Source organism: Photinus pyralis, unplaced genomic scaffold (assembly GCF_008802855.1).
Source record: "Photinus pyralis isolate 1611_PpyrPB1 unplaced genomic scaffold, Ppyr1.3 Ppyr1.4_LG5, whole genome shotgun sequence".
NCBI classification, from domain to species: domain Eukaryota; kingdom Metazoa; phylum Arthropoda; class Insecta; order Coleoptera; family Lampyridae; genus Photinus; species Photinus pyralis.
In genome coordinates this window covers 33,848,434-33,861,237 of record NW_022170596.1, presented here as the reverse complement: position 1 = coordinate 33,861,237, position 12,804 = coordinate 33,848,434, and the positions used below count along the sequence as shown (strand labels likewise).

General features: G+C 35.9%; 1 protein-coding gene and 1 long non-coding RNA gene across 2 annotated transcripts; one reads left to right on the top strand and one right to left on the bottom strand.

The window, feature by feature from the left end:
- Positions 1–6,063: 6,063 nt before the first annotated feature.
- LOC116172518 lies at positions 6,064–7,617 on the bottom strand. The gene is made up of 3 exons (XR_004145676.1): positions 7,484–7,617; positions 6,658–6,717; positions 6,064–6,608 (listed from the first exon to the last, which is right to left on the bottom strand). It is a non-coding gene; the product is annotated as an uncharacterized LOC116172518 (long non-coding RNA).
- Positions 7,618–7,722: 105 nt separating this feature from the next.
- LOC116172517 (matrix metalloproteinase-19-like) lies at positions 7,723–9,457 on the top strand. The gene is made up of 6 exons (XM_031489748.1): positions 7,723–7,862; positions 7,920–8,025; positions 8,071–8,166; positions 8,215–8,441; positions 8,491–9,094; positions 9,142–9,457. The coding sequence occupies exons 1-6, from the start codon at positions 7,782–7,784 to the stop codon at positions 9,378–9,380; spliced, it is 1,353 nt and encodes a 450-aa protein (XP_031345608.1). The 5' UTR covers positions 7,723–7,781; the 3' UTR covers positions 9,381–9,457.
- Positions 9,458–12,804: the final 3,347 nt, after the last annotated feature.

The window sequence follows — 12,804 nt, the reverse complement described above, 5'->3', positions numbered from 1 at the left end:
TGAAGTGGAAGTGGAGTGAATGGTTAAAACAGGAGGAATCAAAAAACGAAACAGAAAAAGAGATATATAAAATATACAGCTAAAAGAATGTAAAACAGAAAAAAAGGAAACTCACAAAAGGGGGGCAAAGAGAAACAACAGTTTGTATCAAGAGCATCAACGGCATGCTGCAATATAGGTAGGTACTCGTACCAAAGAGTACCCTTACTCTTTGCTCGTACTAATAAGAGTGGAATTCTAGACCGTTATGAAGAAAATTTGCGGCAATTGCGAACCAGAAGCAAGAGGTGAAGAGGGGAACGTACTGACCAGACCATGAAGGAGTGCTGCCTAATATAGATAAAATACGGCAGGTAATAATAATAATGTTTATTTAGTAAAAAACAATTTCACATTGTAATACATCGTCACAAACAATACATTTACGAGGTGGTCTTCACAAAATTCGAATTCATTAAAATAAAAAAGAGATTAGTCGTAACGTTCTTTTAGGATAGGAGTAGGAAAGCACTTATAGGACTTAACTACCTATCGAGACATGCAGTATTTTGGTAATGTATTTCAAAATGAATTACAAGATGCAATAAAGGCAGAAGTTGTTTGATATCATTGTGGTTTTCGTAAAATAAGAACAACCTTGAACTAAATATTCATCCTGTGGATGAGAATGGAAGAAGGCGGAGATTATAAATATCGTACGTACTTTTTTGCATTAATAAAGATTATTTTTTTAACACTTCCTACATACATGTTTAGTATTTATTATGATCAATGCAAATCGAACTTCCTTCAATGTTGTTATTTTCTCATTGCAGTATGCAGAGTGGCTTATTTACCGTTTAGAGTATTATGGCATCTTAGAAAATTCGTCATGATTTAATTGGCCTTTAATAGTTTCTATAAGTTTCCAAAGGTTTTCAAGAGTTCTCAAGGAGCAAATGGCAGCCTATTTTCTGATATAGTTGAAGATAATGCTGCAGAACATGCCATCGAGTTGAATAAATTTTATTATATTATTGTAATTAAGTGGATCTTCTGAAATGGGTCCCGCAAAGAAAAATCCGCCATGATTTTCCCGGTATTCCGACGGTCCAATCCGGGGCTATGCAAGCCCTTTCACGGATCAAGAAAAAAAATCGTCCACTATTGAGATGCGACTTTGTATTTGTAAAATGACGGCGTGTATGGCGACGTGTCCAACAGTTTGAAGTAATATTTTTGTATTTTTTTCCATGCAAGAGGGAACTCCTGGATCGATGTGGTCACACTTCAAAAGTAGCTGATTAATACATACTGTGCTTCCCCTTAAGGAAAGCACAGAGTTGGTAAAAATCAAGTTTTCATTGTTTTTGGAGTTCCCCAAATTATGCCATGCGACAACGGCTTACAATTTTACATAAGAATTAAAAAATTTAGCAGACCGGTATCGAGGTTAATCCTACAGAAAGAATCAATCGCGTTGTCAAAATCGCGTCATATATTAAGGACCATCAAGGAAATGGGATGAAGAGTTGCATCGTGCTTTTCAAGCTATTCGTATATCCGTACACGAAAGCACAAATTTTACTCCTGCTTTCATAAATTTGGGCAGATATATTCCAATTAGTGGAGAATATTATGGGAATAATTTAAAAAATATTACAACAGAAAATATAGACAACCTTCTTGTAGAACAACTACCTACATCAATCTTATACCACAGACAAAATACTATTTAATCTGTGCTTATACGATGTATATCACGGTATAAAACTAAAGAATATTATTTAGTTACTCTTTGATAAAACAAAGACTAAAGGAGGTGTACGAAACAAACCGCCGCACAGTGTTTCATATTACTTGTAAAAATTTCAAATTATAATTAGATTTTTATTAGCATCTTAAAATTTATTGCAATTTCAAGATTATTTTGGGGGGTATATCTTTCGGTGTGCCTAGGGGCGCAAACAATTTAAATCCGTATCCGCCACTGTGAACTGTATGGTCTAGTAAGTTTTGTAGTGGACCTTGGGCCAAATGTTTCGGAAATTTTCACATTCTCGGGATAACAGTATTTGCTTCGATTATTTTGCCATAACCCGGAAAAATATTATGCCTTTTATTTTTTTATTGTTTTTCTGGTAAGTGGAATTTAGATAAATTACATTGTATTACTAGTAGGCATCAAAAACTGTTTTTTTTCTCATTTTTGTTTTGTTTTCCCTCCTGAAAATCGTGTGCGATTCTTCATACTTTATTACAAAATTTGTCATGGACTTGAATGATGTAGGTATCCGCAAAGAATAATTGGAATTTTTAAGAAACATTCAAAATAAACTGTCTTCATCCAAAAGAGGCATCATGTGACGCTGGTCTCAAAAAATTGGCCGTGTGTTAGTCTCTTAGCCGTCTCTGAAAGGCTGTCTGTAGGTTCAATACTTTGGTATCTTATAGATCTAGAGGAAGTGTATGCAAATGAACTTTTACCTTTGAATATAAAGCTTTTACTGAATAGTCTTCCTAACTTAGTTTCCTCTCTAAGGGTACCAACTACATCCCAAAAATTAGTTCCTTACTTGAAGGTGAGGGTTTCTCCAGTTTTCTCCTAGGTGTTGGCATTGAAAGTTATAAATTCATTGGTGTTGGTAATGTAATTTCACCGCCGTGAGCTACGTCACAGATAAAATACCTTTATCTGTGGCTACGTCGTGCAGTAAATGCAAAGACTCTGGACTGTACACCCACCCTATGAAAATTCTGAGAAAGCGTTTCGAGTGCTCTATGTTATCATTTTTGTAACGATGGCTTCTGTAAAGTAAAATAAAGATAACATTAGTGGATATGAAACTTACGTAACAACAGATGTCTCTAGTAAAACCTTTGTAGTCGCGCATAACGCACAAGATACGTTTTGGACGAATAAGATTGAATGAATCTCTAAGAAATCAATAGCACCTACCCCCTATACGCATTACCCTAACAAACGTAAACATTTTGAGTTCTGTCAGAAGAATTACTTGTAGTTCGAAAAGATAAAATATAATCCTGAACACTATACTGACTTTGTGCGTTATGTGTGAAATTCGTTGCTGTAATACAATTGTAGTACATAATTTTTAATGTCAAATAACGCCCAATGGGCTGTAGGTACAGAAATTTAAATACATTAATTTGTTGAGATAGGTCAAGGTAATTGGGCGGATGCCTGCGCCTCAATAATAAAGCCGCACTTATTTAAATTGCAAAATTCTGTTGGCTTTTCATGTTGTGATAGAAGCTACATTTCACGTTTTAGTTCATCCCCTTAAAGAGGTCGTCAAATTAATTTTATTCAAACATTGTTTTGCGTAACAAAAAAAATCGCTGTTGTCGGTGTTGGTGAATGGAAAAGGGGAACCTTTTAAACAAATTAGTGGGTCCAAAATCAAAGGCTTTTAAAAGGGTCATAGACATGTTAAAGAACTGTTTATAATCCACCCTCTAGTTTCGATAGCTCGCATTAATAAAATGCTGTCAGTGGCGGATTTAATTTGTTTGCGCCCCTAGGCACACCGAAAGATATGCGCCCCAAAATAATCTTTAAATTGCAATAAATTTTAAAATAAAAATCCAATGATAACATGAAATTTTTAAAACAAATATGAAAAGACTATCTACCAATTCCAATTTATTTCATAATTTTAATTAAACATTTTTGTCATTATTAGGGCACTTATTTTAAAACTTAAAATGTTACCTAAAATAAATATAGTGGAAAAAATGCCGCCCCCTAAAGCTGCCGCCTCTAGGCACGTGCCTTAAGTGTGCACATATATGTAAATTCGCCACTGACTACGATCATAGATTAAAATACTACTAGACGCCCACTTCGTGTTGAAGGACAAACTTCTTTATTCCACGTCCGTGGTTCCAAAAGATAGGGAGGGTTGGATTTATCCTCAGCAGTTCCGAAAGAAGTTGAACGATCCTTCGCCCTTTCCGCCAGCGTTTCAAAGACGAATGTTAAGGTGGCGTTTACAAAAAGTGCAAAAGATGCTTTGCGATTTCCTCAATAACTTTGTTTCCAGGTAAAAAAATTAACTTCTGTTAACGACCGATGGTTGCTAAAGGTTTAAGCTTGTGCATGAAGTTAAATTTGATAACTACCTAATTATTATCAGTGTGTGATAAAAATGAAAGATATATATTTTATATGGGAGTTTTTTAACAACTTATTTGCTAAAATAACGGCGAAAGTGCAGGAATTAGCTAAATAATTTTTGTTTCATGCAAATGTGGGAACATTATATATTTGAATGAATGTTATTTCAACCAAAACTGCATAGCCAGAAGGAAGGTATTGTGGAAACAAATTTCCACTTTTTCATTGTAAACGCCACCTTAACAGACTGAATGTAAAGTTGAGTTCTTTATACCCGGATAATTTGCATTGGAATAATTCGCAATCCGCGGTAATTCGTTTCCTGTTAATTATAATTTACGACATGATAATTTGCACATAGGCATATCGCTCGCCTGTTCTTAACTTTTCATTCAATTTAAAAATTATTAGAGAAATGTGTCACTTGGCATTGATCGACCTGCCTGTCCGTCTGACAACAATTTTCTAATTTTGAACTAGTCATTTTACAGAATACATTTTAGCGTATCTTATGAAACAGAAAAGTTTGTCGTTTCTTGCGATAAGTTGTATTAAAATATGATGGTTTCTGAACTACAACTAGAAAAGTTGCATCTCGACTACTCGCCCAAGTAGCCAATCCATCCACTTTTTCCTCGCCTCATAGGTATTCTTGTCGGAAGCGTTGTCGTAACATTTCTCTGATTATTGCTGTTTGCTTGCTGTACTCGTCCGATCCTTGGAACTTGGTCTGCTGTCTACTTGTGGCCGCCGAAACCGATTGGAAACCGTCACCCTTTACCAGGAGCAAGGATTGAAACCTCTTGGTGGTGTCCGAGAGCAACCAGCCCGTTTGCCGAAGACTACAGCATCTACCGTTTCGTTTATAAATTAATTCTATTATTTATTTATTTTTGATCTCACTAATTTAAAGCCACCGATTTGAACGGTCTACCGAAGTTCGTCTCAACATGGGAAATCAAAAAAATTCCCAGATCTCCTGGAAATTTACTGATTTGTCTGGGAATTGGTTATTAGGTCCAATTGCACTAATTCTTAGAAATGTGGGAAAGATAAGTCTATAAGGGTACTGGTAAATGATTACCAGGATTATTACCCACGTATAAATTCCTAAATTTCAATTTGGTAATGTAAGGCCGGATGTCCACCGCATCGGAACGACCAAGATCGGTGCGATATGAATCGTCCGATAAAGATCGCGCGCGTGCGCTTCTATTGAAGCCTGTCCACAGGCTCGATTTTTTTCGGGACCGATCGAAATCGCAACCGACTATTTTCTCCCGACGCGACGCTCTTGCACGATCATTTGTCGGCAGTAGTGTGTCATAATAATCAAAAGTGCTGATAATCTTTCTTCTACCGTGACACATCTTCTGTAATTGGTGTCCCTTTTGGCAATTCATGGTCGAGCAATGTCAGCCAAAAGGAAAAAACTACTCTTGGACATACGATACATACATTTAAATTTGTGTTCATAATTCGCAAGTTTACGGGCACAAATGAAAGCACCTCTTTTTCTATTATTAGTTATGTACGGATGTACCGAATAACTGTGGCGGCGAATTTTCTTTCTCCTGTGGTGCAAAAGCATGACAACTGCTTCGTCTTCACTTGACATTTATATGTTAACTGTCAACCCGATAAAAATCGTTCGAAAGGCGATCGACCTATGGACATGAATTGCCAATTTTAGTCGGCCGGATCAATCTGGATACGACTACAGTTGGACCGATCTTCGTCGCCCCGATTTGGTGGACATCCGGCCTAATTCTTATTCAGCATGACCCTATTTAATGAAAATCGCACAGAAAAGGGGTATTTCCATTAGAAAAAGATTAATTCATTTTGGGAGTACAGTACACAATAGCTCAACAAAATTTGATTAAAAAATTATTATCTTATCACAATCTTCTACGAATAGTTTTCTAAACTTTTCCAGGGCTTTTGATGGGTTTTGTCGACTGCTAAGGAGTGCACAGAAGGTTCTTAATTGTTTCAAAAAGGTTTAATGTGTCCCTTAAATGAACCTACCACAGCTTTCGATGCGCTTTTCTAGATTTTACCTCTTTACAACTCCTTACAACGCTCAGGAGGACTCTGGTCCATGCCAATAGGTACGTTTTATATTTATCCAAAGGTGCAATTCTCGGAATTTTTAGGTAGATCTACTAATGCACCTGACAGGGGTGATGTCAGAGCTTTCTATGTTCTTCTCACTTCTCAAATTCTCAGTATTACCCCTAGTTGAAATATATGCACGAATTTTCATTCAATTGCAGTACCTATTTTAACTGTGTATAATTAGATAAAATAAAGCTTATTTCAAATAAACAAATCATAAAACCATTTATACTCGAATTTTTATTTACCTACATAATTCTTACTTTTCGTGCCGGGGCGGCCATCGGAATCGCCGGAAAACCTAGTGACTTCACAGAAAGATCCGGCAGCTCTTTTTCATTCCCAAAGTGTAAATTGCGAGTTAGATCTGTGGATTAATTTCAAATAACTTGTATGCCCCTTCTACGCTTCCGTACCGGAACATGTTTAAGCTGAGATCCCGAAAACGGTTCTCCGCAGGTGCAATGTATAGGTGCCTACCACAAAAAAATGAGATTACAAAAAAGTTTTAAAAAACCATAAGGAATGTTTACATCGAAAAATCCCAAGAACAAAAGATTTCCAAGACAACACACAACTAACTAATTATAATAGGTAAGGGTCAGGATGGAGGTTCAAGGTAATTTAAACAAGTGTACGCCAAATTACAAACACCGTCAATGTCAATACAGTAGGAACGATATAATCATCTCATCTTTCTATAAATTGAAAATGTTAAGAGCTTTCCAGTAGCGCAAAAAATAATTCCGTTTTGCGTACATCAGGCTCACAATTATAGGTATAGGTATTTATGACAGTTAAACACGCATATATTTTAGATTCATTAATATAATCGATGCAGAGACAATTAAATAATTTTCATCTTCAGCAGCATATCGAGTTGTACTATAAAGGTGATGACCTAAAGTTAATTTACAAGGTTATAAACAACAAACATTGCCGAATCATTAATCATAGTTATCCTTATCCATATCATCATTCAATAAAATTGTAATATCATTGACCTTGATTCTGGGCGTCTTCTTTAAAAAATGATGCGTTGTATTTCATTTACTTGTATTCCTTCTGATGTGTAGCAACAAAACTGTAATTAGCGCAACCGCATTTAAATAAAGGTGAAACTGAAATTAAGATACTTTCTAACTTTTACGGTTATATCAGTTAATGTGAACGACATAATCTGGCAAGGAAAGCCCAAGCAAACCAAACGAGACGAATTTTTAGTAAAATACAAGTTTTCACCTTCCTGTGCATTAATAAAGTACGTTATTTTAGTGCCGAATCAGTCACGCTTTATCGAATATTGCCGTTATGGCACATCAGAACACCGTCACATTTTGAATCGTCACTTTTTGCGGTTTTTTAACGAATTGATGCTCAATATCTTCCAAAAAGCGCTCACTGTTGACAACTTCCTGAAGTGAAAACCCGCAGTTTATCTACGCAAATAAAGTTTCCGCAATCGTTCCGATAATGTAATCATTAAACTTAAAAATGGGAGAGTGACCACGGACTTAGCAGTATTATAACAGACTACACGATGAACTATCTCGCCTACCTCTTTCCCGTCTTATTTCAAATCCAAAACCAAACGGATAATATGAACAAATCGATGGTGATGGTGAGTATAAAGTGCAACATTCTTTTGAAATGATGAGGCTTTATGTGTTCAATTAAGAATTATCTGCACGATTTTGGATACTTGCCAATTACAAAAGCAACGGACAATGAAATGAAAGCAGCTCTTCAAGATTACCAGTATTTCATTGGCATGAAACCTACAGGTAATGTAATAACCTTTCTTGAAACGAACACTAAATTCATCATAGGTGAAATGGATAACGAAACTATGGATATGATGTTAAGGCCGCGATGTGGAAAACCCGATGAAGAAAAGGAGCGAACCAAAAGATACACGTTTCTCGGTATGTCGACTGAACGCGGGGTCAATTATTAGTATGCTGTTAGTTTAGGTAACAGCACTTGGGCCAAAAAAGATCTTCTGTACAGGTTTGATAGCTACCCGTTGGGAATCAACTCCAATGATGTGCACGCGGAGTTTAAACGTGCCTTTAATGCGTGGGCGAAATATGTTAAAATGTCTTTCAAACTAGTTCAAAACACGGAAACTAGTGATATTAGCATCAATTTCCGATCTTTAGATGGCGAAGGGAGAAGTATCGGTTACGCATTGCATCCGGTGAGTTCGCACAATTCATATCCTTAAATATTGTAATTGTCACTTCCAGACGCACGGTGTTGTAATTCTGGACAAAGACGAAACTTGGACAATGGAAGGGGAGGGTGTAAATTTGTTTCAAATTGCTATACACGAAATCGGCCACTCTTTAGGTTTGGGCCACAGCAGTAAACGCTCCTCTGTTATGTACCCATATTATCTTGGCTACAATCGCAATGCCGGATTAGATATCGACGATATTAAAGGCATAACGACTCTTTACGCGAGTCACACGAGCGACGCTCGTTCTCCAAAGGGAGATAACACCGAGCTTTGCAGGGATCCAAAAATTGACACGATTTTCACAGCGCCCGATGGTTACGTGTACGTACTTAAAAATAACCAATATTGGAAATTTTTGCCGAACTTCGTAATGGTGGACGGTCCAGATCTAATTCAAAACCGTTGGCCTGGTTTGCCCAGTAAGATTGATGCCGCCTTTACAAGTTGGAATAATGTGACCATCTTCTACAAGGGATTGTATATGTGGAAGTATGTTTTGAATAAGCAATTCGGCGAACCAAAGTTGATAGAGGATGGGTACGATAAGGTACCGAGCCACATAGACGCGGCGTTCATATGGAGCGGCTCTGGACATTTGTACTTTTTCAGAGGTAGGCGCTTGAATAACGTGCCCGTTTAATCAAAAACTTTTATTCAGGCGACAAGTATTGGATGTACAACAGTTATAAACCTTTGGGAATGCGCGTTAAGTACATTTTCCCATTACCGATTTGGTACTGGAATGGAGTTCCTAACAATATAAACGCTGCCACATCTATTGGAGGTGATACTTACTTCTTCAAAGGACGCTACTACTATAAATATGACAGCATGAATAGAATGGTGTACGCTGGATATCCGCGAAGTACAGCTAAAAACCTTTTTAGGTGTACATAAATACCCAAAGTGAAAATAGCGGTTTGTAGGTTTCGAAGACAATTGTTTTTTTTTTTATTAAAGACTTATAAAAATTATTATAAATCTTGTTTCAATTGCGCAGATTTAGATTTGCAATATTTCATACCATATCTGTGTATTAGTGCAAGAAATGGAAGCCAGTATAGTGCATTGGAACGGTTTAGACTTATCTCTATTGAAAACATAGATTACACCATTAATTCGTTGGATGTAATTTTCCATCACTTTTGGAAATGTCCGGATTGATGAAGGAAGTAGACTTTTTTTTAACACGTTATTAAAATTTGTTTGCTAGGGCTATCGATTTCGACAACTAAAGATCATCTTCAGCGAGCGTAATAAAATTAATGAATATTGGTGTTGGTGTAATGTTGTTAGGCAGGAAAGAACTATTAGAAGGATGTTAAAAAAGAGAGGTTATGTATAGTAGATATATACGCGTTTCAGGTGCGTGTAAAATGTATGACTCGTATAGAAAAAAAATGCATTTTTGGAAATAACATTTACTTAGGTTCAAAATAGATACAAAATAATCCCCAATTGAGGTGCGCTTTACATAAATCGTTTACCTACAATTAATCGGGGGCCAAAAAACCACACGTTCGGGAAAGGCTTATGCAAGGGTGTTGTGGAGATGGGTGGTAAATTTGTTTATGTCTTACTAACCTATCATAGCACAATTTATATCTGTGATACGTGGGCATAAAGTATCACTTTATGCCCTAGGGCATTAAGTATCACCATAGTAACTCATTTATACTTAATGACAAAACAAACAAATTGTCATTGAAAATTAGAAACGTCAATTATTAATTGTCAATACCCACTAAATCACAAGATTTGCCTTATTTCGAATAGTTTCTGGAACTCCTTGCTCACTCACGATGAATTGAATTATTTAAAATTACGTTTGACGTGTGGATGGGTTCAATCACATTAACAAATTCGAACCACGCATACTCGATCAAACATAATGAATTATTTTGTAAACGAATTTTGACGAAGAAAACTATTTGTAAAACATAAAATTGTGTATGTACCATGGGCATAAACTGATGTTTATACTCTCGGGCGACTGTCGCCCTCGAGAATATAAACATATCACTATTATGCCCTTATTTAATACATAAATAACTATTATATAAGTTTAATGTCCGGATTCACAAACGATGATTACGTAAAAAAATATTAGAATGGGGAAACAATTAGCGTATAATCAAAGGTGGCTATCATTCTAATATTTTTAATCACTGATTAATTTTAATCATCGTTTGTGAAACCGGGCATAAGTCGCCCAGATAAACTAGGTGTCAAATTCTTGACAGAATAGCTTCCTAGCTGAAACCAAAAATTGCCAACATATGTACGCACTTACAGACGGGAAAAATTTATTCTTTAAAAGTTGCTTAAAACAATCTAAAACGTCAACATTTGATGAAATTCCGCATTGTACCTAGCTCATGCTATGAAGAGAAAACCGTCAGCATTTTGTTTGCTTTTATTAGAGGGACCTACCATCCAAATTTCGTTAAAATTGCTCCATAAATAAGAAAGTTGGATGTTGCACATGCGCAACACTATTTTTTGCGCATGCATTTTGTTAGCTTTTATTAAAAGGACCTACCATCTAAATTTCGTTAAAATTGTTCCATAAATAAGAAAGTTGCATTTCTGCGCATGCGCAACACGATTTTTGCGCATGCATTTTGTTTGCTTTTATTAGAGGGACCTACCATCCAATTTTCGTTAAAATTGCTCCATAAATAAGAAAGTTGGATGTTGCACATGCGCAACTCGATTTTTTGCGCATGCATTTTGTTTTCTTTTATTAGGAGGACCTACCATCCAAATTTCGTTTTAATTGTTCCATAAATAAGAAAATTGCATTTCTGCGCATGCGCAACACGATTTTTGCGCATGAATTTTGTTTGCTTTTATTAAAGGGACTTACCATAGAAATTTCGTTTAAATTGCTTCAGAAACAAGATCGTTGCGTTTTGCACATATGCAACACAATTTTTTGACTTTGACAATTTTTTTCTCCGTTTTTTGATAATATAACCCGGCCCAATTTTTTGTAGGTTGTACACAGGAAAATAAGGTCTTCCAAATAATAGAATAAAAATTTTAGGTTGCTATTTGAAAAAAAAAGTTCGATGCCGTTACGGCGCTCCAAAATTTTTTTTCAAAAATCCGACCCGTTATTTTTCTGTTCGGTATGCCTAAAACATATATACAAAATTTCAACAAAATCCGTCGAGCCGTTTTCTCAGAAAATTGCCAACAAACGTACGTACGTACATACAGACGGAAAACCAGGTGTCAAATTCTTGACAGAATAGCTTCCTAGCTGAAACCAAAAATTGCCAACAAACGTACGCACGTACATACAGACGGAAAAAATCCAAATTTCGTTAAAATTGCTCCATAAATAAGAAAGTTGGATGTTGCACATGCGCAACACTATTTTTTGCGCATGCATTTTGTTAGCTTTTATTAAAAGGGCCATACCCTACCATCTACATTTCGTTAAAATTGTTCCATAAATAAGAAAGTTGCATTTCTGCGCATGCGCAACACGATTTTTGCGCATGCATTTTGTTTGCTTTTATTAGGGGGACCTACCATCCAAATTTCGTTAAAATTGCTCCATAAATAAGAAAGTTGGATGTTGCACATGCGCAACTCAATTTTTTGCACATGCATTTTGTTTTCTTTTATTAGGAGGACCTACCATCCAAATTTCGTTTTAATTGTTCCATAAATAAGAAAGTTGGATGTTGCACATGCGCAACTCGATTTTTTGCGCATGCATTTTGTTTTCTTTTATTAGGAGGACCTACCATCCAAATTTCGTTTTAATTGTTCCATAAATAAGAAAATTGCATTTCTGCGCATGCGCAACACGATTTTTGCGCATGAATTTTGTTTGCTTTTATTAAAGGGACTTACCATAGAAATTTCGTTTAAATTGCTTCAGAAACAAGATCGTTGCGTTTTGCACATATGCAGCACAATTTTTTGACTTTGACAATTTTTTTCTCCGTTTTTTGATAATATAACCCGGCCCAATTTTTTGTAGGTTGTACACAGGAAAATAAGGTCTTCCAAATAATAGAATAAAAATTTTAGGTTGCTATTTGAAAAAAAAAGTTCGATGCCGTTACGGCGCTCCAAAATTTTTTTTCAAAAATCCGGCCCGTTATTTTTCTGTTCGGTATGCCTAAAACATATATACAAAATTTCAACAAAATCCGTCGAGCCGTTTTCTCAGAAAATTGCCAACAAACGTACGTACGTACGTATACACGTACGGAAAAAAATTTTATTCTTTAAAAGTTGCTTAAAATGGTCTAAAACGTCGACATTTGATGAAATTTTGAAATGTTCAAAAAACGGCTAT

Bases quoted from the DNA above. Each gene is read 5' to 3' on its own strand.
- LOC116172517 (XM_031489748.1), top strand. From the start codon at position 7,782: ATGAACTATCTCGCCTACCTCTTTCCCGTCTTATTTCAAATCCAAAAC. The intron at 8,026-8,070 runs GTAATGTAATAA...AATTCATCATAG, and splicing joins CATTGGCATGAAACCTACAG to GTGAAATGGATAACGAAACT. The intron at 9,095-9,141 runs GTAGGCGCTTGA...ACTTTTATTCAG, and splicing joins ACATTTGTACTTTTTCAGAG to GCGACAAGTATTGGATGTAC.